At 39.4% G+C, this 25,082-nt stretch overlaps 1 protein-coding gene across 1 annotated transcript; it reads right to left on the reverse strand.

Annotated features, from left to right (window-relative positions):
* Positions 1-11,772: 11,772 nt before the first annotated feature.
* On the reverse strand, positions 11,773-22,750 carry LOC146619781 (uncharacterized). The gene is made up of 2 exons (XM_085369254.1): positions 22,710-22,750; positions 11,773-13,782 (listed from the first exon to the last, which is right to left on the reverse strand). The coding sequence occupies exon 2, from the start codon at positions 13,743-13,745 to the stop codon at positions 12,963-12,965; it is 783 nt and encodes a 260-aa protein (XP_085225380.1). The 5' UTR covers positions 13,746-13,782; positions 22,710-22,750; the 3' UTR covers positions 11,773-12,962.
* Between the last annotated feature and the right edge of the window lie 2,332 nt (positions 22,751-25,082).

Here is a 25,082-nt window from a genome sequence, read left to right on the forward strand (position 1 = left end):
ATTGCTTTAACGGCAGACGCTTTACGATGTTGAGAAAATGCTGTGGAGGAATTTGCCTCTTTAAGACCAACTGGCGAATGGTGCTCCTCCGTGTGTGTGTGTGTGTGTGTGTGTGCAGGGGGGGATGTGTCGTGTCTTTGTGTGTGTGAAAGAGAGGGACAGCCATTAAGATCGTAGTTCAAACTTTAATTGTCAATGCGAAACTTTGTCTGGTTTAATGTTTGGTTCACTTCATGTCTTAATCACCTCCCGGCTCCATTCAGACACCAACCGAGATGTAAACATTCCATAAAGACGATCATATATTCTCTGACTGTCGAGCCTGTAATTCATTATAAATATGAGATGGAACACAATGACATTTTAACGCCGTTGGTTTTGCAACTTCTTTTTTTAAACAATTGCTTTGAGATGTGGCATGCTGACAGATGGGTGCCCCCCCCCCCCCCAACCCCCGTCCCGTATTTTACACAATGAGAAGCCAGTTTAAACGAACATGCTTCAAAATGTCACCACTGCAACATATGCGACATATTTCTAACAAAAAACAACAACAAAGGCAACTTTGGAATTTTATGGCAATCTTCTTGGTCCAGAAGGTATATTGTAACATTTTGGGATGTCCGTAAATTTTCAAGTTACACACAAGATGGGGAAAGGGTGGGGCGGATAACCATAAACGGTGGGGAAAGAAAGGAAAACCACAACAAGACACTCTTCTTTTGTCTGCTCCCTTCAGTCACCAGAGTGGATCATCTGCCTCCAGATCCTCCTCAAAAGCATCCTCTTATGTCACACCGACCCTCTGCATGTCCTTGTTCACTACATCAGTTAATCTTCCTCTTTTCCTACTGCCTGGCAGCTCCATCTTCAACACTCTTTATATTTAGTATATCTATAACCCTCCTCTGCACATGTTCAAACCACCTCAGCCTTGCCTCTCTAACGTTGTCTCCAAAGCACTCATCCTGAGCTGTCCCTCTGATATACTCATTTCTAATCTTTTCCCTCTGGTCACTCCCAATAAAAATCTACGCATCTTCAGCTCTGCCACCTCCACCTCAGCCTCCTCAGTGCCACTGTCCCCAATTCATACCTCAGCAGGTTTCACTAGCATCTTGTAAAAGATGTCTTTCACTCCTCCTGCTGTTCTTCTGACACTTTTGTGCACTGTCCGTTTCTTTGGATGGTTGACCCTAGATATTTAAACTTCTTCTGCTTTGGTGTCGTTTCAGTTTATCATGGACCTCTAGACTCGATCACATAAGCCATAAAAAAAGTTAGTAAGCCTTTAGTCAATTTGCATCCACATGACTGGTTTAGAATATTTAAATAAAGAATATTTTAATTTCTATGCGCTTGACTTTCACCTTAAGCTTCTATCTGTTAATCAAAGTGAAACTTATCACACTGCAATTGTAATTACAAGATAATTTAGTTTAAATAAGCAGGGATTGGAACAAATATTATCTTGGCTCGGATTTTTAAACCTTGTTAAAATGTCAGCATAGATTTAACCTGTCTTGTAGTTTATGTAATTATAAATGCATTAACATAGGCTCTCTTTAACCCAACAGTCTCCTCTCTCTTCCCTTCAGACCTCCTTTCCTCTCTTCTAAAGGCCACTCGTGACGAGATGCCAGTGTTCACTTGTTCCTCCATTTGTACTCACTGTACACCCGGGCACTCTGGATGAGTGTCAGCTACATACCACAAACAAATGCTGAAGTGTAGATGCTAATTCTCGCTTTTTGAGACTCCCTCCTTCCTCCTTCCAGCATGCCCAATAATCTCTTCTCCTCTCTCTCTGTCTGCCTCCCTCTCTGCTCCTAATCCGCTCCACAGCCGTGAAAACTCTCCATGAGAGAGAGATGACCCGTTCTAATGGGTGGAGGCAACCACCCACACACACAGCCGCGGAGGGTCCAGCCAAAACACACACAAAACACACACATAACACACACACACAGAGCCGAAGATTGCCGGGCTTATCAAGACGCAGCGAGCCAAGGAGACTCTGCACGATTTAAACCGTTAACAGATGATTTTCAAGTTTGAGGAAATCCTGCCCTGCTCTGTCAAAACAGACGGTTGAAGCTGGTCTGGAGATGAAGTTATTAGATCATTAACCGATTGGTCACTTCACAGAAAATCTATCACGATGGTTTGCTTGTGTGGTAAAGTAGCAAAGCAAAACTTTTGCTCGCTCCAGCTTCTAAAGTGATAGTTTATCTGATTTACATTCATGTAACGTCTCAATTTTAAACATCCAACTAAACAAAACTATTTGAATAAATCGACTCTGGCTTAGTTTTCTGGCAGTTTATAATTAATATTATACTTTATTATAAAATATTGCCAGATTAATCAGTGAAATAAGTGAAATGTTGAACTTGTACTGTTTATACTTCTGTATTGATCTACTGCAGAAATAAAAATAAAGGTTGCGCCGCCCGTGAGCACACCTGTTTGTTTGTCTTTAACCATAACTGCCCATTAGTTACTGATTTATTTCAGGTGAGATTGCAGGTGAATAAGGTAAAGAGATAGCTTGACATTTTATTCACAACTGTATTCCTTCAGTTGAAAATAATGCAGCGAGCTTCTGAAAGATTGTACTAAAAAAAAGAAGCAAAAAACACTGCGGTGATTAGAGTATTTGAAACTGCTTGAACACTTTCTGATTATCAGAGTATGAAATCAGGCTTTGAAAGCTTTGTCTTGTAAAACAATTACATAGTGGATTTAAGTTAATTATTTCTTTATTTATCTATTTTTAAGTTTTTGGAAATTGGATGTAATTTGCACATGAGGTATAATCTTATTAAACATAGAATAATTTGAGTAATTAAATGAATACTGGCATGTGTATGAGGGATTTTTCTTTCCACAATCTCAAAATTGACAGGTAGATGAAGAAGCATTTATTTATTTGTTTGTTTGCTTTAATGTCTTGCTTTAAACCTTAAATAACAACTAAACCAAGCCATAGTGGATCATCACATCATAAGCTTTTAATTGTGATGAACTCATCAGCCTTTGCTTCTGTATTTTTTCTCCACAAACTCCTGAAAGAACAACAAAGTCTTGAAATGCTCCGCTATCTCTTGTGTACTGTTGGTTTCAGTGAAAGCTAAAAATGACACAAGGATCCTGGACCATAAACTGCAAACAATGACTCAACACAAAGCTTCAAAAAGCGAGCAGTTTTGCAGATTTTACCTGAGCAACCTTGTAAAGAAAGATAAAAATGGTGACTTTTGTGCACTTTTGGATTCAAAAATAGTGGTTCACAATTTAAGCAGCTGTGTGATAAAATGGTTTGACCTGAGATGGTATTTAAACATCTCCAATGAAAGAACATTCAAACTTATCATATCAGCTGAGATCGAACAAAGACTCCTCTCCAGAACGAGGGAAAACCTCGCCGTGGATCGCACCAGCTGTTTTGGTGAGCTGAGTGTGTGCAGGTGTTGAGCTCTCAGTGGGATCGTTCAGCCATTTTCCTTCATGCTTGTTTATTAGACCCCTTAAAGGACACACGCAGCTGCTTTTGAATGTTGTTAGCCAGTTGGGTACAGATTACATATGCTCTCCATCCCCGCTGAACATTTGCCAAAGCGAACTACGAGCTTTAAGATTATCATTTAGTCAATAGCATTAAATGCACAATAGTTTTCTCTGGGTCTTTTTCTCCAAGGTTTTCTTTACAGAGAAAAGGGTTTGCGATTTGGCTGGTTTTTACTGAGTGACACATTTGTTCGCCGTATCCTCGAGTGTGACACAAGGACAGTTTAATTACTGTATGATTATGTCACGAAAAAAAGAAAGAAAAAAAGGGTTTTAAACCTCTACAAACAATTTTAAATTGTGTTCCTATTTCATTAATCAAAATAATGTGCATTAGAAAAAGATCAGATGAGTGGTGAAGACAGAATTTGTTGGTAAAAATAGAATTTGTTTTAAAAGCGTCAGATTTGTTACATTTAGACTACAAACCACAGTTAGTAGTATACTACTATAAAGTTGCACTATTTGTATTTAAAGCCTTAAATGGTCTTACACCTGCATATGTGCTACATATGCTGCATCCATTCACTTCCTGAAGATCATTAGGGTCTGCTTCCCAGTCACTCTTGACTGTCCAGTGATCGAAGTTTATTGTGCCTCTGCTGTGGTTGAACTAAAACTCTCCCAAGCGACCTCAGAAATTCATCAGCTGTGGCGATATTTAAATCTGAGCTAAAGAAATGCTTTTTTTTCTCTTTAGCTTTTTTTTCCTCTTAAGCTTTTGGAAGCTGATATCTGGAACTGTGTTCAGAGGACAAGCTGCTCTTGTGTTATTTTACATAAATGCTGTGAATGTGTGCATTACGGATTTTTAGGAACTACTTTTAGTTTTTCATTGTTTAAATTTTTCGTAGTATAGCACTTTGATTTAAACACGCTTTATTAATAACATTTAATTATTGCTTTCTCTCTCCAAGCGTCAAATATTTGAACATAAGCTGTATGTCAGCAAGATTGTTTTTTCTTCTCATAATGAGGAATCGTTCATTTATGTATTTGGTCACAGATTAAGTGACATAACTGGTTGCAGGTCACAGATGCTGTTTTCCAGATTTTCCAGAATTATTTCAGATCTTCCTGTGACATCAAACTGATTAAACCTTTTATTGAGCTGATGTTCAGGAAAGATTGGTTTGGTTCAGTGCAGCAACAAAAATCTAAATCTTCCCCTAAGCTCAACAATTCATAAGTATAGCTTTTAATTTATAACCTACTCTCTACGTCTTCAGTGTTGTCATTGTCTGTTCGGTGTATTTTATATAATGTTAATCCATCATGCTCTCCAGTGTCAGCTGGAAAGGTTGCATGCAACTTAGCCATCTAACACAGCTCCAGCTGCACAAAGTGATAGAGAGCATGAGTGAGCTGTAGCACTAATGCATGTTAAGTCACTGATCTCACATATGAAGTTCTCTGCACCTTCTTCACTGTGTTCTGCTAACGTCAGTCACATACATTCACATACAAGTGATGAGGAAATGCAGGTAGTCCAGCCTGGTAGCAGTTCCAGTGTGACTATTAAGACCTGAGGCTAACATGAGTGTCATCATGCTGTTGTAACGAGGTTCATGTAATCAATCACAATCAACACATTCAAGTTATATTAATAAAGAGAAAAAATGCTTTCTGTCTCATTAACAACATATACAGGCTTTAAAGACAACACAGACATGTTTTTTTGCTCAAACAATATGGGGCCTGTCTACCCTGGCACACACACACACACACACACACACACACACATACACAAACATAGCCCTGCTAGTTAGCAACAGCAACACTGGCCTTTTTCTAGAGCATTTTCTCCAGACCGGCTCCTCTGGCCATGCTTCAACAGATGGCCCAACAGATCCCTGGACGGGCCTGTGAGGTGGAGAGAAAGGGGCTGTGTGGGAGGAGGGGGGGTTGGCACCCTCTAAGGAAGGCTGAGGGGGGTGTAGTGTGGGTGAGGGAGGAAGGAGACATATGTCCACAGTCCTGGCCCCTGCTGACGGACTGTCTCTGCTGGCTGCTTAGCGATTGGCTTGTCTTTCTCACAAACACACCACACACATGCATTAGCATGTTTTTGCCACTTAGGTGGATGCTGCATTGACTTCCATATATCCCCTGATGACTGTTATAATTCTATAGACAAATGCTCAGTCTTAACCCTTAAAAAGGCAGCTTACTTATTTACTCCTTCTCCCCCCGCATTGGGAGGTGACTCCTTGTGATGTGACTGGGTGAACAAACTGTTGTCCTCACAATGCGAGCAGCATATGCACGCACACACACACACACACACACACATGCACACACGTGCACAGATACATAAACTTATTCCAATAAGTCTGGCAGATCGCTGCAGTACAGCTCGTCTTCCTCTCCATCTGCAGCTAAAAGACCCACGCGCCCTGACAATGAGGTGACCATGTCACTGCCTGAGCCGAAGCAGAGGGATGGAGAGAGAGAGAGAGAGAGAGAGAGAGAGAGAGAGAGAGCGAGGGAGAAAAGCAAGAAGTAGGGGGAGAGAGGGGAGGGAGGGGACGAGGGAGGGACACATTAACAAGCTATAATCTCAACTGCCTTATCCATAATGCATTGTGTGGGCCAATTTACATGGTGCTGGTCCCTCTGGGAGAAAGGAGATCATCCATCACATTACTTTATTAGCTCCCTCACTCTCTCTCACAGATGCGTGCGCACACACACACACACACACACACACACACACACACACACACACACACACACACACACACACACACACACACACACACACATCATTATTTGTCTCTGCCTCTCCCTCTGTTTTGTGGGCCTGTTTTGTCATGGTTGTTGTTTCAAACTGCTGCTGCCTCTATAAAACAACTCCAAACCGAGCTGTGTTTTGCAGACTGTGACAAGCAGTGAGGGATTTTTTTTATTTTTTTAAATGTGACAGCCGCTGGTTTCAGCATGCATCAGAGGATTTAGGTACCTGACAGGAATCTGAGGCTGAGCCTTGTTTTTCTGAAGGTAAACTGAACACACACAAAGTAATTAAACACTGACTGATTTCCCTTAATTTAATATGAAGCTTTAGGGGATATTTGATGAAATTTAACATGAATAATGAATTACACCGTGGCCCTTTCAAACAGGTAGCCTTATATTGTTAGCAAACAGTATTTGAAAGAAGAAAAATAATATTTCTCTTCAATTTAAGTCTGTTCAAATCTACCCTCTAATTTTAAAGGATCAAATAATTTTCTTTATCATCAAAATATTTGTTTTTCTAAAGCAAATTTTATGCAAAAGCAGTGTTGCAACATTTAAAGAGCATTATAAATCAACCAGTACAGGAGTTATGAATCAAAATCAATAAATTTGTTCATGATCAGTGAGGAAGAAAACACGTTCATTTTATTTTTTGCGCACGTATTATATTTTTAAACACACATTTTATGTTTCTTATACTGTTTAAATATCAAGCACGATGGAATCCACGCATAAACATTTTCATGCTTCCTTTATTGATAAAGTTACTGTTTGGTTTTTACTGGTTTTTCATTAGGTTAATTCAACATTTCGATTTTTAAAATGATTTCGAGTTCATTCTAAAGGTATGTTAAAACACGCCGATTTATTTTGTTATCGTGGGCTGGTTTGGCAGGATGTGCGTTTGTGTTGGCTGATAGACTCAGAATCAAGGAAATTAATTGTTGCCACTTTAGCCACACACACACACACGGATTACAGATCCATCAGATCCCGCAGTCACCCTGTGAATAAAACGAGCTGTAATTGCAATCATATATGTGTGGCTTCAGCTCCGCGCACCATTAGTATCGCAAATAAGTAATAATTTGCTAATGACAACATTATGTTGAGTCAGTTTAGGGGCAATTAAAGTGAGTGATATTTACATATGCCTAATGAATCACCGAGCGTGGCAGTTCGGGCGGACTCTAATGAATATTCATCCAGGCATTTCTCCCCTGCGCGCAGCAGTTTATAAACTGAATTATGGCTGATTTGCCCTTTTAAAAAATGAACATGGGCGCATCTCCCACAAGGAGGCGGCGAACAATAACGCCTGATTATAAAAATGTTTTACTGCTAAACTGCCGGTGAGGAGACGGCGGCAGCGTGGTAAAAGACTCTCTTTGGAGGGGTGCTGAGGAGGGAGAGCCCACCTAAAATCAATCCAATTTAGTCTGGGCCCTCTCCACCTCTTTTTAGACTGACAGAAATATTCGCAGCGTGCACACGGGGCGTGCTCTGTCATCGCACTGGACATGTTCAGCAGCTGCTTTTACTAGAGGAGTCTGCCTTCAGGTTATCCCGAGCAGAGGTTAGACTCACACCAACCTTTAAAAGCGCGGGGTTGACTCGCTCCTCCACCCGCCTGTGATTTCTCCGGTAATTGCCCCCGGTTGGTGGGTGAGTCGGCTGAGCGTTGACCTCTCAGGTGCGGGGCCAACAGGCGGTATCGGTTTGCATTCAGAGGGCGCTTAACAAGATGGGCTGCACGTTTATCATGCAAATAAGCAGCTCTCTAGCAGGTGTCAGCGCACACTCGCATGAGTGCGCACGCACACGTGCATGCGCGCGAGCAGAGGCTTTAACAGCACTGCAGTCATTATCGCATTACAAATGTAACCACAGACACACAAGGCTGACATATGCAGCTGTGCCTCATAATGACCAATGACCCAAAAACAATACTCAATGATTAAAAAATACATTAAAATCACACTGAGCACAACTGTAAACCAAAACATCATTTTATTGTAAACATTTTGCACATTATAAGCATGTGGCTGTATTTTTAGATGTAGCATACATATGTGCACTCATAGCCAAGAGGCTTTGGGAAGCATTTTCATTTTTTTCATATATGTTTAGATTTTCAAATACAGATCCCGAATGTTTAAGAGTCTAAATCTTTTATTATTATATAATTAAAGATAATACTGTCTGGCTTTATTAAGTGAAACATGCAGAATCGCTGCCTACAGATATAACACTCCCCACAAGCTTTATGTTGCTGCTGATAAATTATGACAACTTTTACATTTAGGTTAACTGCATCTGTAGATCGCTTCAGTCCTTCCTCAGTCCTTCAGTTTGTCGCCACCTCTTTGATTCAAATGTATCTGCTGCCACCTTGTGGTTTATTTGTGCCACTGTCGTTTTTGGGAGTAGCACAAATGACAGTTGCACACATTTTGTTTCATACGCTGCAACTTCAGTTGTCTGGATTATATTGTTTAGATGGGAAATGAATTCTTATATAGTCTTTGTCTGCTCCACTTCAGCACTAAGACCACTTTATACAACATGTTCCATTTGCTGCTTAACACCGAGAAGACCAAGGAGCTCATCGTGGACTACAGGAGGAATGCTGACCCACATCCACCCATCCACATTAAGGGGACGGCTGTGGAGCGTGTGAGCAGCTTCAAGTTCCTGGGAGTCCACATCTCCGAGGATCTCACCTGGACGACCAACTGCTCCAAGCTGGTCAAGAAGGCTCACCAGCGCCTCTTCTTCTTGAGGACTCTGAGGAAGAACCACCTGTCCTCAGACATCCTGGTGAACTTCTATCGCTGCACCATCGAGAGCATCCTGACCAACTGTATAACAGTCTGGTACGGGAACTGCTCTGCCTCGGACCGGAAGGCGTTGCAGAGGGTCGTGAAAACTGCCCAGCGCATCGCCGGAGCACCACTTCCTGCCATAAAAGACATCTACAGGAAGCGGTGTCTGAAAAGGGCTGGGAAAATCATCAAAGACCCCAGTCACCCATCACATGGACTCTTCACCCTCCTGCCCTCTGGGAGGCGCCACAGGAGCCTCCGGACTAAGACCACCAGGTACCGGAACAGCTTCTTCCCCACAGCTGTCAGACTCCTGAACTCTGCCTCCTGACATCTGACCCACGTTAAACTCATGGACTGAACATACACACACCCACAATGGACAACTGTACCCTCAAACACAATAATAACATGGACTGAACCACCACTCACAACCACTAGCACTTTATATAGCCTCTGTAGAAACTATCTACACCCTCACTTATCTTAACTGCACTACTGTATAGCTCTGTGTAAATAATCATTCTGTACATTCGATAATTTTTAATCCTACAACTGTTTACAACTTGCATAGTTCCCATTTCTGTATAGCTGTATATCTCAGATTTCTGTAAAGTTATTTATTTCATATTCTGTATAGTTTTTCATATTTATATCCTGTTCATATCCTGTACATAGCTTGTACTCACTACAGCCTGTACATACTTATAGTTATAGAATATTCACAACATACTTCATACCGTGTACATTATAACATACCATAATAGACCCATTTCTGTAATATACTCATATCTATATTATTGCTAATATATATTGTAATATATCTATATCACTAAAGCACTTCTGGATGGATGCAAACTGCATTTCGTTGCCCTGTACCTGTGCATGTGCAATGACAATAAAGTTGAATTCTATTCTATTCTATTCTATTCTATTCATTTAGCCCAAAAAATCATACAAATACCTTCTACACTCAAACAAATGAAATTGGATGGTTGTTACATGTACAAGATCCAAACTTGTAATTTGAACTAAATAATTTCACGTTTCTATGGTGAACGTAATTGAATCATGTGGCATCTACATGAAATTCAGCAACTTAATTTGTTCTTGTTGAGATGACATGATACAATCTAGTAAGAGTGGTTCATTACCTGGACTCACGACATTCACAAGATCACATTAGATGTCAAACTTGCAGAAAGTTCTGCATCAACCCTTGTAATCATAGCTTTCCTAGCTTTGTTGAGCCTGGATTGACAGCTTGGTGGCGTGATGGTTAGTACTGTTGCCTCCCAGCAAGAAGAGCCTGGCTTCAAATCCACAATCTGGCTGGTTTGTGTGTAATTAGAGTTAGGTTTTGGTGATTCTAAATTACCCATGAATGTAAGTGCAAATGGTTCTTTGTCTCTATGAAATCATCAACCCCATAGCGGTTCATTAAGCAAGACTAGCAGTAATTGCCTTGATTAACAAAGTAGTTGTTCCAACAACAAGATTTCATTGTGTTTTCCTAAAGTTTTTAACTTGTGTAGAATGAATTAAAACAAATTTCACTCTACATACTTAAATCAGTCACTTCAAGTCAATGCAAGTATACTACGGTGATCCAACGTAATCTGATTACATTAAACCACCAAATGCCAAATGTGTTGGTTTGACATGATCAAAAATGGGTTATTGTACTTGGTTAAATCACATGGAAAAAGGTGCCATGATTAAATTGTGTTCATCCAAAGACAGATTTTTTTGAGCGTATCTAACAAGAACACAGTCACATGCCAGCGAATGCATCAGGAGCAACATAAGGTTCAATATTTGTCTCATTAGTAGATGTCCTGTTCTGTAATCCACAGCCACCCCAAACAATTTAGCTCATATATTTCTGCACTCGTAGCCAAAAAAGCTTTCATTTTTATATTCAGATTTTGTGCAATCTATGGAAAAGTTTCAAAGAGTTATTTTGAAATAAGTCAAATTTATCTATAAAATAAGGTATTTACAGTGTGGCCCATGCTTTTTCATAAAAACATCCTCGAAGACCAACTTCTTCCACTATACCAGGAGCTTTTCGGTGAGCTGAGAATCCATCTTCACTATATCATAGAAATTATACTGAACTCATGAAATCATAAAAACATAGAAAAATTAGGCTGTAACTGGAACAACAACAACAAAAAGTTGTTTTTAATACTTTCACAAAAAACTCTGCTGATCGCACAAAAAATAATAAAAAGTCAGCTCGAGAAAGCAGAACTGGGAGGGATTCGTAAAAACATGTTTTGCTTACAAATGAACTTCTTTATTTTTTTTTCTAGCAATGGCAGACACGTGAGACTGTGTGTAAGTGAAGTTATTATAAGTCAACATTACACCAAATCGTTTTGAAACAGCTGAATGTTTAGTTGCAATTAGGGACCCTCCACCTTTTCACAACATTCACTGTGCTTGACATTATGACATGCAGAAAATAAAACTGCTGCAGTATATGAAACGGTGTTGCAGCCTCACATTAGATTAAGGAAGTGGACCACAGCTTTCATTGCATTCTCCATTTTTTATCACATACAGTGCTGTGAAAAAGGATTCAGCCCCCTTCCCATTTTTATTTATTTTTGCAAATTTGTCACACGTATTTCAGATCATCAATCAAAATTTAATATTAGTCAAAGGCAACCAGGATAAATACAGCATGCAGTTTTTAATGTATTTATGAGAAAAAGGTTTTCCAAACTTACCTGGCATTATGTGAAAAAGTCATTTTTCTAAGCCTAATAATTAGTTGTGCCACTGGTTACTGCAGCAAGCACCACATTCAAGCATTAGTGATAACTGACAATGAGTCTTTCACATCTCTGTGGAGGAATTTTGGCCCACAGTATTTTTTTTACTTTAGCCACACTGGAGGCTTTACAAGCACAAATCGCCTGTTTAGAGGTTTGCTTGGTAGCTGCATAACCCAAGTGTGCTTGAACTTCAGGGCACGAACTGATGGCTGGACAGTTGTCCTTCAGGATTTTGTGTTAGAGATCAAAATTCATGGTTCAATCAATTACAGCAAGTCGTCTATGTCCTGATCCTGAAGCAGCAAAAAAGCCCCAGACCATCACACTAACACCACCATGTTTGACTCTTGCTTTGATCAGTCGATAGAATATTTTCCCAAGCTTTTGTTTCCTTTCTGGTCAGCAGTGATTTTTCTCCTTGGAACTATGGATGCCATTTCTGCCCAGTCTCTTTCTTACTGTTGAACCATGAACTCTGATTTTAACTGATTGAAGTGAAGCCAACACTTAGATTATGTTATGGGCTCTTTTGTGACCTCCTGTATGAGTCATCAATTAGTAGATTCGGATAGCAGTTTTCCCTCAATAAATAAAAATTGCCATTTTAAAACTGTATTTTCTATTTACTTGTTTGATGATCTGAACCCTGTGCTGAATATGTGAAAAGAGGAAAGAAATCGGGAAGGGGCAAATATTTTTTCACAGCACTGCATAGGAAACAAAAGAGTAAATATTGGTCGGCTGGCTAACACAGGAAGGAAACAGATTGTACTTTCTAACCGTTGCCTTCAGCATAAACATAGAAACAGCAAAACTCTGTGATTGGCCTATTTTAACACACAATTAAACAACTGTGCAAACTCTTGGGCCGCCTGATGTGATTAAAGTTAGTGAACCAAAACTTTTTCCCAGGACAAGAATGCAAAAACAAATGTAAACTCTTTCAAATGCATTCAGTTTCCAAGAAACGTGGACATTTTCACCACTAATTCAAATGACTGAAATCCTGCTTTTAAAAGAGATTAAACTATTTTTTTTATCAGTATACAAAAGTGACATATATGACAGATGTCTCTGGCAATTTCGGCAGGTGGAGTTCAGGGAAAGGCAGCGCACCACTGCTGTCTATGTGTGTCTTTACTGTGTATGCTTTAACCACTGCTCCCCCCTCCAGCACTGATTTGTGGATGATTCCCAGTCTGGCTTGTTCATAATACTCTGCTCCGAGCTCCCTGCCCAGGAAGATGTCTTGGACCTGTGCTGGAGACAGACTTAAATAATCTCTCCTTAAGTCCAGATTTGTGTCTATTTCTGTGTTGTACCTATTTGTGTCTAAGTCAGCATTGTTTTCTCTGTCTGGGTCTCCAGTCTTGGCTCTGTTCAAATCTGGATAGGGATAAAATGGCTTCTGTGGCAGGTTGACCACCGTCAGCCTCTCCAGGTGGTGCACGGCAAAATATCCCTCCGGATTAAAAGGAGGCATCCCACTGGATCCGCAATAGATCAGTGTGAGGTGCCTCACCTCTGAGTTGTTGAGCAGACGTGCTGCATTTGACGGTGACGTGAACCAAACGGTTAAGCGTCTCATCTGGAAAACAGGAGACAAGTGCGACTGCAGGCGGTGCAGTGTGGAGAGCTGGATGTCCTTGCATACGCAATCTGTAAGCGATGAGATGCTGCAGGGTTGTGGGTCCTGGCTGCAGGAGTAGTACAAAAAGCTGTTGTGGGTTACATAAGCCAGGTGCAAGTCAGATCGCTGCAGAGCCACCGAAACACACAGCAGCACACAGAGGAAAGGGGCAGGGGGGCTGAAAGCAGCCATCACTGCTGAAGAAGAGTCTCGAGCATCTTCATCAGTCCTGCATTTAAACACAACATTACATTATTATCAGCAAATCGCACTTATTGTTGCAGTCTTAGTAAATTCTGACCATGATTATCAAGGTGAACAATGAATGAACAATTAGAAAGAAAGGCTACTATTCTCTGAACAGACAGTCGGTCTGTTCAGTTTTTTTTAAATTAGTTTTTTATTGTTTTTTACAGTTCAATTCAATTCAATTTATGTAAATAGCCCTCTTCACAGGATAAAAACCACAAAAGAAAATCAAACATACAGCACAAATCTAATTAAAAGACAATCTAAATAAATGAGTCTTAAGCTGCTTTTTAAAAGAATAAATACAATCAAGGCAACGTAGTGATGGAGGGAGCCACCGCTCTAAAAGATCTATCACCTCCGGGCTTAAAACGTGTTCGTGGGACTACCAGCAGCCTTTGATTAGATGATCTCAGGCTGCGAGAAGGAGCGTGGGGTTCTAAAAGATCAGAAATGTAGGCAGGGGGATCACAATTCAAAGCTTTAAAAGTCAGTACCAAGATTTTAAAATGTATTCTAAAATGCACTGGAAGCCAGTGTAATGAACGTAACACTGGTGTAATGTGCTCTCTTTTTCGTGTCTTAGTTATTATATTTCTATGCACCATAATATAGAAGTTTAAGTATAAATGCTCAGTTTCCAGAGTGGATGATAACATTATGGGAATGATCATATAATAAAATAGTACAGCACTTAAGAAGAAACATCCATTTCAGTGGTAAAAGCTTTAGGGCTGACTGTAAGGCAGACAGGAGTGGGACCAAAATGCAGACTTGAGAAATCGAGAAATAAGCTAAAAGCAGCTTTGTTGCTAAACTCATGGGAACAAAACAACAAACAAAAAACTGAGAAGGCAGGAACGAGGAACTTACAAATTAGGCACTATGGAAGAAATACAAAATGCATGGGACACAACATGAGGAAGATTGCAACAAAGAACACAAGTTTAAATAGACAAGAGAAGAGGAAGGCAGAGGCGAGATGCCTGAAGAAAAAACACACAGCTGAACTAATTCTAGCCAATGAGACAAAGGGAAGCAAAACTGTACCAAGCACACACAAGACAATCAAAACTCAACCAGAAGGAACAGAAGGAACAGAAACACAGACAGGAAGGAAACCAAACACAGAGACAAGACAGACTTCACACAGGCAAGACTGGGCACAAAATGAAACATCACCTAATGAGGAATAAAGGACTACAACAGAACCCAAGTGCGTTTCATCTTGAGATTAGACGGATGGCCGGACATTTTCCAAGTCTTGAGGCAGCAAAACAGCCCCAAGTCATCACACTGCTTTGTTAATTTTAACAAAATGGGATGCACACCATCAAAAAGTTTGTGGATCCAAAAAACTTTTGCCTTGTCAGTCCGTAGAATATTTCACTCTTCGCACAGGGCCATGTAGGTTCAGATCTAATATCCCCCTAATTAAAAAAAAAAAAAAAAACAACTTTAAAACTGCTTTTTATTTTACCTGTGTTATCTTTGTCTAATATTTAAATTTGTTTGATGATCTGAAACATTTAAATGTGACAAACATACAAGAAAAATTCAGGAAGGGGGCAAACACTTTTTCACACCACTGTAACTCACAACCCTGGGTCACAACATTGGGACCATGCCAGAAAACAAACAGATAAAGTTGTATTGACTGTGTGAGCTTGAAACAGGGAGACATCAGTCTGAACATATTTTATTAATGACTTTCAATGTTCTTATTTTTTTTCTCTTTTTTGTTTGCAGTTTTAGTTCGTTTTTATAGTTTGATTTATTCAGTCACTGAAAATAACAAATAGCGAACTGAGTTTGTCATTACTAGAGTAATAGATCCTGAACAAGAATTTAAAATAAATAAATAAATAAATAAAGTAAAAACAGTACACACACGCACACACACACACACACAGGAAAGGTTTGAATTCAAAGCTTTCTAGCAGACACGGTTGACAGGCACGGATGTGATTGCACACAATGCCATTCCTAAATCGAATCAAGCAGAAAGTCCTGATGCCAAACGCTAACCCTTTACAGTTTTTCCTGATTGCTTAAGCACATTTTTTGTAACTATTGGCTAATTTTGCAAAACTCTTCACACAAATAAGAAAACCTGTCACCCAATAATCAAAACATTGTAGTTCTCTTGCAAAAGCAAACACAGCTAGATTAACTCTTCACACCTTCGTAAAAATGGTGTTTCCGTATCAAACAGTACACACAAGCCATCATCTACTAAGCACACAATGCGCCAACTGCACACTGATGGTATGAATACAAAACACATCTGGCTTTTGCTTTCTCTGTGCACAAGGTAGGCTATGTCAGTTTGAGCTACTTCTGTCATAGATCCATAAGCATAGAGGGATCCAAACTTCAAGTACTGGTGTTTATTCAAACACATCAAAACAAACACAAGTGTTCATTTCCAAGTATAGGATTATTTGCAATCGCCATAATGACTATATGGGTTACTTGGTCTGCAGTGAACATGCTTCCTCTGCCCCCAGCATCTGGTCATCTAGCAATTCTGTAAAGTAACAATTTCAGTATTTTTACATCAATGGTATTGGTGTGTTTCTCATTGGCATACGGCAGTGCTACAAATCTTTGTGCGAAGTGACTGTACTCACCGATTCTCATTTCAAGATGTCCTTATGGTACTTGCTACAGTGTAGCGGCTCGAGTTAGGCTGGACCCGTTGGCCAGCTACCCTCAGGGTCATTCCACGGTTGATTACATGGTCCACTATTGTAGCTCTGATGTCATCAGCAATTCTATTTCTTACTCTTCCTACCCTTCCTCTCCCCCCTCCTCATCTTCCTCTCCCCCCTCCTCGTCTTCCTCTTGCTCCTCCTTGTCCTTGTCGTCCTCTTCATCCTACTTCTTCACCTCCACGTCCTCTTCCTCGGCCTCCTCTACTTCTCACTCTTTCTGCTCCCTCCATTGTACTCCGCACACACAGCTTACCTGTATTATAGTGCTTAGGCTGATTGCAAAGTGAACTAATTATCTAAAAAAGTTTTCACATGTGAAAGTGTGCCAGACAGTTGGCAAATTAGTGTTAATGATAGCCATACATGTGTATACTTTTGCTAGGAGTGTGTTGGAAATTTGGTAATTGAGTGTTGTGCAGTGAATTGTGCCTACAGTTTTGCAAAGTGTGTGTTACAAAATTGCAAACTGAGTGCAAAGCAGTTTTTGTGCTTTTAGTTTTCCAAACTCAGTGAGTGGTTTTGCTATAAGTCTGAATAGTTTTAGAGATTGTGCTACAGGAATCACAGTTAGGGTTTAAGCATTCAGAAAAAACTGTAAGTAAAGGATATCAGTTGGCTGCCTGTTATCATGAAATCTTATATTAATAACGTGACAGCTGGGATACACTTCATTCTATCTAGCCCACATGAACTGGATAAGTGAAAGAAAATAGATGGATGGATACACTGATGAAAGAAGGGTAGTTATTAATTTTGCATGTTATTGTTGTAATAACTTTGTTTTTGTTTTTACTTGCCTTATTCGCCTGCGTCTTGTTTCATGCTGTGTAGTTTAGGTAAAAGACACCTCAGCCCTGTTGTTTACCTTAAATATTTCAATGCCATATAATGACCAAAATGATATGCCAAAAGCTGAACATCGGAGACATATTGATACAGAGATATAGATATGTAGTCATTATCAACTCGAGAAATATCTTGTAAATTTACACAAGAAACTCATAAAAAACGTCATAAAAATGGTAACAGAAAACCTCAAAATAATCACAAAATCCAAAAATAAACAGAAGCATAGAAATCCGAGGACTATGACACACACGATGATATTGCACTGAAAGCTTTTGTTGTAAATATACAGTTGTGGTTACAAGTTTACAAACATGCTTGCCTGTTGGTACAATGTTCTTAGGTGGGCATAAGTGTCATAGTAATTTGGGGCTTTTAAAGCTTTATTAGAATAGTTTTTTTATCGAGGGAGGAGAAATCCAATGATATTTTTGATTTTCTCCAATCCACACAGGGTCAAAAGTATACATAAAGGCTCAAATATATGCATACATTCATTTAAGTCTCTTGATTCGTGTTGCTGATCTACAATGTATTGTAACAAGACAGCATCATGGCCTGTTCTCATTAGCGATTATAATTGACTACAGCTGGTGGTTTCTTGTTGTTAGCATAAAAAGGAGAAATTATTAGAGTAACTGTTGAATTGACCAGTTCCAACTTGTGTAAATCTACAATTACTGTATATTTCCAATTTGTGTGCCTTTTGTCACAATGATAACAGATGTTTGGAGGAGTAAAGGTGAGGCTTTCAAACCTAAGAACACTGTCCCAGCAGTCAAGCATGGTGGTGGTAGCATCATGCTCAGGGGCTATTTTGCTTCCAGCAGTACTGGTACATTGCACAAAGTGGATAGAACAAGAAGGAGGAGGGGGACTACTTCTAAATTCTTCAACTTCACCTCAAATCAGCAGCTAGATGGACATAATCGGGTCTTCCACTAGAAACACATCCAAATTAAATAAAGCAGGCTAATGTTAAGCTTCTAGGATTTCCTTCTCAGCCTTGAGCTCAACCCAATTGAAAATTAGTGGACTATGCTTTAAAGCTAGGCACATGCCAAGAAACCAACCAATTTAACTTAACTCCATCGCAATCTGCTGATTATGTAGAGTAGAGGGAAAGACCCAAGATGCAAATACTGTACACAGGTATGATTGAACAAAAATGAGTCATTTAATTAGGCTGTTGAAAATATCCATAAAATATCCATAAAGCAAAAAATAAAATCCAAAAGGTGAAAAGCACAATGAACACTGAGCATGGAAACAGGGAGGGCAATCGTGAAAGTGAATACAGCTGTGGAAAACAAGACACACCTGAACTAATCACAGAGGCCAAGAAAATGAGAGAAAAGTAAAATCTAATATAGTTGTGACTTAAACATAATCTATATTTTTTAAAAAGCTCTTTCAGTTCAGGTCCGCTTTCATAAATGACTAAATAAAATGGACTGAGGTCACTCTGTACGTTTAATGCATTAAATATTTACTTACCAACACATGAAGAGAGGCGATATGGACGATATCTACAGATGGTTTGAATTAGGACCCACACACGCACACACTCACACCCACTCATACACATGTGTGATGGGTGTGCTCTTTTTGAACCCCAGTTAAGGATATATTGCTTGGCACAGAAAGCCCACATTGAATTTCACATGGACAAACACACTTAGAAAATTACAGCTGTGCTTTGAGATTCCAGAGAAAACACTGTTTTGAAATCGTGGTTTCTATGACCGTCGGTAGATTTTCTGGTTTGGCAATACAATCAGTGCAGAAACATGACTTTCAGCCTCATTTTGAAGTCCGGATGAAGCTGACCGCTACATTCTTTCTTTGGGTTACATTAAACAAAAGACAATCTAACTTCAAATAGTCTTATAGTGTTGTTGTTGTTGTACTTACACTTATTCACCAATGGATGAGATTTACATAAAATCTCAGGGTTCATTGCCGTTTTGTATTTTTCTTTCTTTGTAACATAATATTTTTGGAGACTGCAGAATTGGATACATAAGAAAACTGTGTGACTTTACACACATACACTCAAAATGTGATAAAATGTGATTACAGCTGTGCAATGTGCACTTGGCGTACGTGCATTACTGTAGGTATCTGCAGACAGCCAACTGGGAAAGTTGCTGTTACCAACTGAAATACAGCCTCCACCTAATAAATACAACTTTGAATGTCTGTTTCTTGTCTTTCTGGTAAGCTAACCTTGAAAGCTGCTCCCTGTGGTTTTATATTTACCAGACAGAAATTAGGCTTCTTTTCTCTGCAAGAAAGCAAACATTTCCACCAAGTGCAATGGTTGTCATAAGAGCTGGGATATTGCATTAAATGTCAAAAAGGAACATAAAGCGAGAGAGAAATCCTATTTAATTTTGCATTTACAGAAGAAACTTGTTGGCTCTGTGCTTGCAAATTCTAGAAGTGGAGAGTAATGATTACCAGCTTTTAATAATTATTTATTTTGACATTCAGACAGACATTGGCCTTAAGGGTGAGTGTTTTCCTTTTGTTCAGACTAATTCTGCTTCAGGATTGGAGCAAAGTGGTGCCGACAGGTGGCCACGGCCAACATGGACTAAAGTCTGCCCACCCTACACAGGGTAAAGTGTGTCAAGATATACAGCGAGATTCTGGGCTGCTCCAGATGAAATATGACCAACAATGAAAGAATTAGACATGAGGTTCAAAGTTGGCCTTTCTAACAGTGTTGTTTTCAAAGATTACCTGGGAAAAAGTGTTAGAAATTTAAAATGACCATCTCACAATGTAACCAACCACTAAAAATGTCGAGGGGGGTAATCAACTTGATATGAAAAGTCCAAAGCAAACTCAAAAGGGAATGGAAAATAAATGCTTGGGTTTGAAATAAAAAGGTTTCCCCCAGCAGCTGTTATGACTGAGTCAAAGGGTATATAGCACAACAACAAACAGAGGAGGGATAGGATCCATGCTTGACAGAGCATGTATTAGCATGTTACAGTCTGCAGCCATCAAAACCAACAACATATAAAGAACAACTATTTACACAAATAAAAATCAAATGAACACAAAATCACCGACACCCATCCTATTCCCAAGGAAAACTAACAAAAACAAAATGTTGACCATTTCCTGTTCCAAAAGGAGAAGGAAAAACAAATACTTGTTCTGCTCATGTTTGTTAAAGCTGTGTCACGCAGAGTGGCTTATAAGGCTGCAAAAATCTCAGTATATCATAAATCTATGAGTCCCAAATGCAGAAACGCTTAGGGAGGCAAAGGTGAACAGAAGACAAGTTGTTTATTGCCCGATGTAGAAAGTCCAGCAAAACACAAAGTCCAAAGGAGTCAGTGTAAAAAAACCAGAACAACTGAAAACCTAAAACTAGAGAAATAAACACAAAATACAAAATGAAATAAACAGGCAGGAAACCACACAAGAAACAGAAATAGATGATTTGACAGATGGGTAACAGAAGACTCGTGGAGTAAATCACAGGCGAGGAGATGAAGGAAGCAAAACTAAAAGCAAAACGCAAGGAGCACTGACTCTCAAAATAACACAGGAAGCGTTATAACTATAAGGGGAAGACACATAGACATGAATGAACTGCATACAAAGAACTAGACATAAGACGGTGAAACGCTAAGAGAAGAAGTGATCTGTATAACAACTGAGACAAAGGAGCAGAACTAAATACACTAGAGAATATAAATATAAAGATTAAACAAACCACGGATCACAAGGAATAAAATAAGCAGTCGAATGACCCAGAACCACAACACAGCCATCGTTACATTAGGATTTATAGCTAGTAACTGCCATTTTTCTACAGGAGCTTTTCATAATTGAAATTGTAAATATCTGATGAGTTGTAGCAACAGTTAAGAAAAGTTATAATCCTAGCAGTTTTTAAAAAAAATCATTTGAGACAAAGTTACATAAAGAAAATTTGTTTCTGAGTCCACATGTTGTACTTCTCCACAGTAGTCACGTCTGAATGTGATGAATGATGAAAAGCTGGTCACTGAAACGTGGACGATGTCACCATCCTGGGTCTTTTGACCCCTTGTTTTGAGTTCATATATACATTGATGTTCATGGTTTATGTTTGAGTTTAAGTTTCTTAGGTTCTCTAAGTTCATTCCTTTATGCCTAGGTTGCCGTTACTATTCATGGTTTATTAGATTCCCCTTGTGTCTTCAGCCCCTGTGTTTAAGACTGTGACGGAAAATCTGGCTGACAGCAGTTTGCTGAGCTCATTTAGTGATAATACATTTAATCACACGTGCTTGGCATATCTTACTGAGGAATAGTCGGAGCTACCAAATAAATCATCAGAAGACACTACACAGTAGTTTACAAATTGAGCATTTAGTTAGACTTGGTATAGAAAAGTTTAAAGTGCTTGCCAAGTATGGCTTGTTTGGAATCATTGCCAGGAGAAAGCTTCTTTTCTCTTTGCAAAGTTGCATCTCATTAAATTGGAGGACTTAGGAAACAGTGTCCTTTTGACAAGATAGTGATGTTTGGTCATAATGCACAGCACTATGTTCAGTGAAAAACAAACAAAGCACATCAGCGCTATCACCATCAACTCTTTTGTATAGCAAAGTATTCCGGGGTCAAAGGTGAATCCATCTGTAGCAAAGCTAAAGCTTGGCTGAAACTGGGTGATGCAACAAGTCAGTGATCCCACGCACAGCAGAATGGCTTAAAAAGAAAAGGATCACGGTGTTGTACTTGGTGTTTCCCAAGACACAGAGGTTTGTGTAAACCTTTCTTTTCACGTGACTATATTTGGGATGGAACACTGTCTTCCTTTCTCTTCCCCATATTTGAAAAACATGAATCGCTGTCCAGCAAGAGTCTGTTAATGCAGTGATTCACTGATAAAATTCAAACATCAGGCTGTATTCTTTGGGTCGGAGTTTAATTTTAATTTCTGTCCTGTTTAACAGCCTAAGTTTAATCTCTGTGAAATCCGTGTTTGTTCAGCAGTCTCAGAAGAAAGACTTTCAGGGGTTCGCAGTAAAGTGTGAAGAGACACAAAACAGTGAATTAAAGGCACTCTCGATTGATAATCCAGCATCATGAGCATATTTGTTTCACCAAAAAGATTTGTGAGAATATTTCTGTTACATAACGCACACTACCAGGAATGCATAAGCTATGTAATGTAATATGAGAATGCACATAGGGCTCGGCTTTCTGATCCTTACATAGCGTTAACAACAGGACCCAAAAATACACATTTGACAGCTGTTAGTGTACACTAAATCCTCTTCAGCGTTAGTAAGCATAGAGAAAGTTTTTCATGGTTTTCTGCTGTGTAACTTACCCCAAAATGCTGCTGAGGACCAGATATGCGAATGCGTCAGAGTGAGGCTGGAATTGGGAGGGAAAGTCAAACATCCAGCTGACGTCAAGATGTGGGAAGTATCCCACTTAGGAAGCTGTAACTCACATCTGGAAGAGACTGAGTTCAGCCTTAAGTGCAATACAATAAAGTTCTGTCTGCTCTGAATATAAGTGACCCATGAAGAATCCTATTGTTTACTTTTTTATATATACTTTTTTGTCATCACTGCATTAAAGTTTCTGGATTTAAAACATATTTCGTTAATAAGCTATATAATGTGACGGCTCCATAAATGGCTTTTTATTTATTTTTGTCTGCCAGTAAATATAACACATAATGGCTGTGAGGAGGGTTTTCTTTGGCTTGACACATGGGAAAAACGGGTGATTTCCCGTTAAAGACATGGAAGGGATCCAAAGTTTGCTGCTTTCAAGTGCTATCGGAAATCCCAGAATTGGACTTGATCTCGATGGAACAACCTAAAATTTAATGTCTTGAAGTTCAAGAGAGAAAAGCTACACTCAAGTTATTTTCAGTGAATTTCTTCATTTTTTTAAGTTATTTTATACTTCTGATTTTTGAAAAATGTCTTTAGAAGAAAAATGCTTTTTTTTTTTTTTGTCTGCCACTAAGAATTGCATCTTGACTGATGATGGTGATGATCTGTAAACAGACAGCATTTGGAAAAGCATACTGATTTGCTAGCTTTTTCTCTACTTAATTTAAGTTTGCAGCATCTTTACATTGTGCTTTTTCAAATTTGATGAGGGAGGCAAATACGACTTAAATAGCTACTGGCAACCACCACATCGAGCTGGAAAGGATGTGCATGAGGTCAGGACAAATAGAAATGGAAATGTGCTTACAAGTGAAGAGAGTCAGCTGAAAAAGTAAAAGGATTACTTAGAGGAGCTTTGAATGATGAAAACAATGCCAAGAGAGGAAGCCACTGCATGAGGAAGTCAGAAGTGGCAGAGAAGTATGTGGGGGTGGTGTTGGACATGTATGTGGACATAAGGTGTGTGGTAGAAGTGACATATGGGTTTAATGTGGGGTTGATAAAAGCCTGCTATGGTGTATGGTTTGGAGATGGTGGCACTGAACTTCAATAAACTCTCTGTTTATTAGATATTTTCACTGGAAGAAACTGATTTGTTGTGAGAACTGTTAGCAGTTCACCGGTAATTACAGTTTTTTCTGAATGCTTAAACCCTAACTGTGATTCCTGTAGCACAATCTCTAAAACTATTCAGACTTATAGCAAAACCACTCACTGAGTTTGCAAAACTAAAAGCACAAAAACTGCTTTGCACTCAGTTTGCAATTTTGTAACACACACTTTGCAAAACTGCAGGCACAATTCACTGCACAACACTCAATTACCAAATTTCCAACACACTCCTAGCAAAAGTATACACATGTATGGCTATCATTAACACTAATTTGCCAACTGTCTGGCACACTTTCACATGTGAAAACTTTTTTAGATAATTAGTTCACTTTGCAATCAGCCTAAGCACTATAATACAGGTAAGCTGTGTGTGCGGAGTACAATGGAGGGAGCAGAAAGAGTGAGAAGTAGAGGAGGCCGAGGAAGAGGACGTGGAGGTGAAGAAGTAGGATGAAGAGGACGACAAGGACAAGGAGGAGCAAGAGGAAGACGAGGAGGAGGGAGAGGAAGATGAGGAGGGGGGAGAGGAAGGGTAGGAAGAGTAAGAAATAGAATTGCTGATGACATCAGAGCTACAATAGTGGACCATGTAATCAACCGTGGAATGACCCTGAGGGTAGCTGGCCAACGGGTCCAGCCTAACTCGAGCCGCTACACTGTAGCAAGCACCATAAGGACATCTTGAAATGAGAATAGGTTAGTACAGTCACTTCGCACAAAGATTTGTAGCACTGCCATATGCCAATGAGAAACACACCAATACCATTGATGTAAAAATACTGAAATTGTTACTTTACAGAATTGCTAGATGACCAGATGCTGGGGGCAGAGGAAGCATGTTCACTGCAGACCAAGTAACCCATATAGTCATTATGGCGATTGCAAATAATCCTATACTTGGAAATAAACACTTGTGTTTGTTTTGATGTACTTGAAGTTTGGATCCCTCTATGCTTATGGATCTATGACAGAAGTATGAGCTCAAACTGACATAGCCTACCTTGTGCACAGAGAAAGCAAAAGCCAGATGTGTTTTGTATTCATACCATCAGTGTGCAGTTGGCGCATTGTGTGCTTAGTAGATGATGGCTTGTGTGTACTGTTTGATACGGAAACACCATTTTTACGAAGGTGTGAAGAGTTAATCTAGCTGTGTTTGCTTTTGCAAGAGAACTACAATG

The sequence above is a fragment of the Diplotaxodon limnothrissa genome, linkage group LG13 (assembly GCF_057381915.1).
Source record: "Diplotaxodon limnothrissa isolate DT_005_m linkage group LG13, D_limnothrissa_male_GT1.1, whole genome shotgun sequence".
Classification (NCBI taxonomy): Eukaryota; Metazoa; Chordata; class Actinopteri; order Cichliformes; family Cichlidae; genus Diplotaxodon; species Diplotaxodon limnothrissa.

What these genes read in the sequence shown, in the direction of transcription:
- LOC146619781 (XM_085369254.1), bottom strand. Translation starts at nt 13,745, where the DNA reads ATGGCTGCTTTCAGCCCCCCTGCCCCTTTCCTCTGTGTGCTGCTGTGT.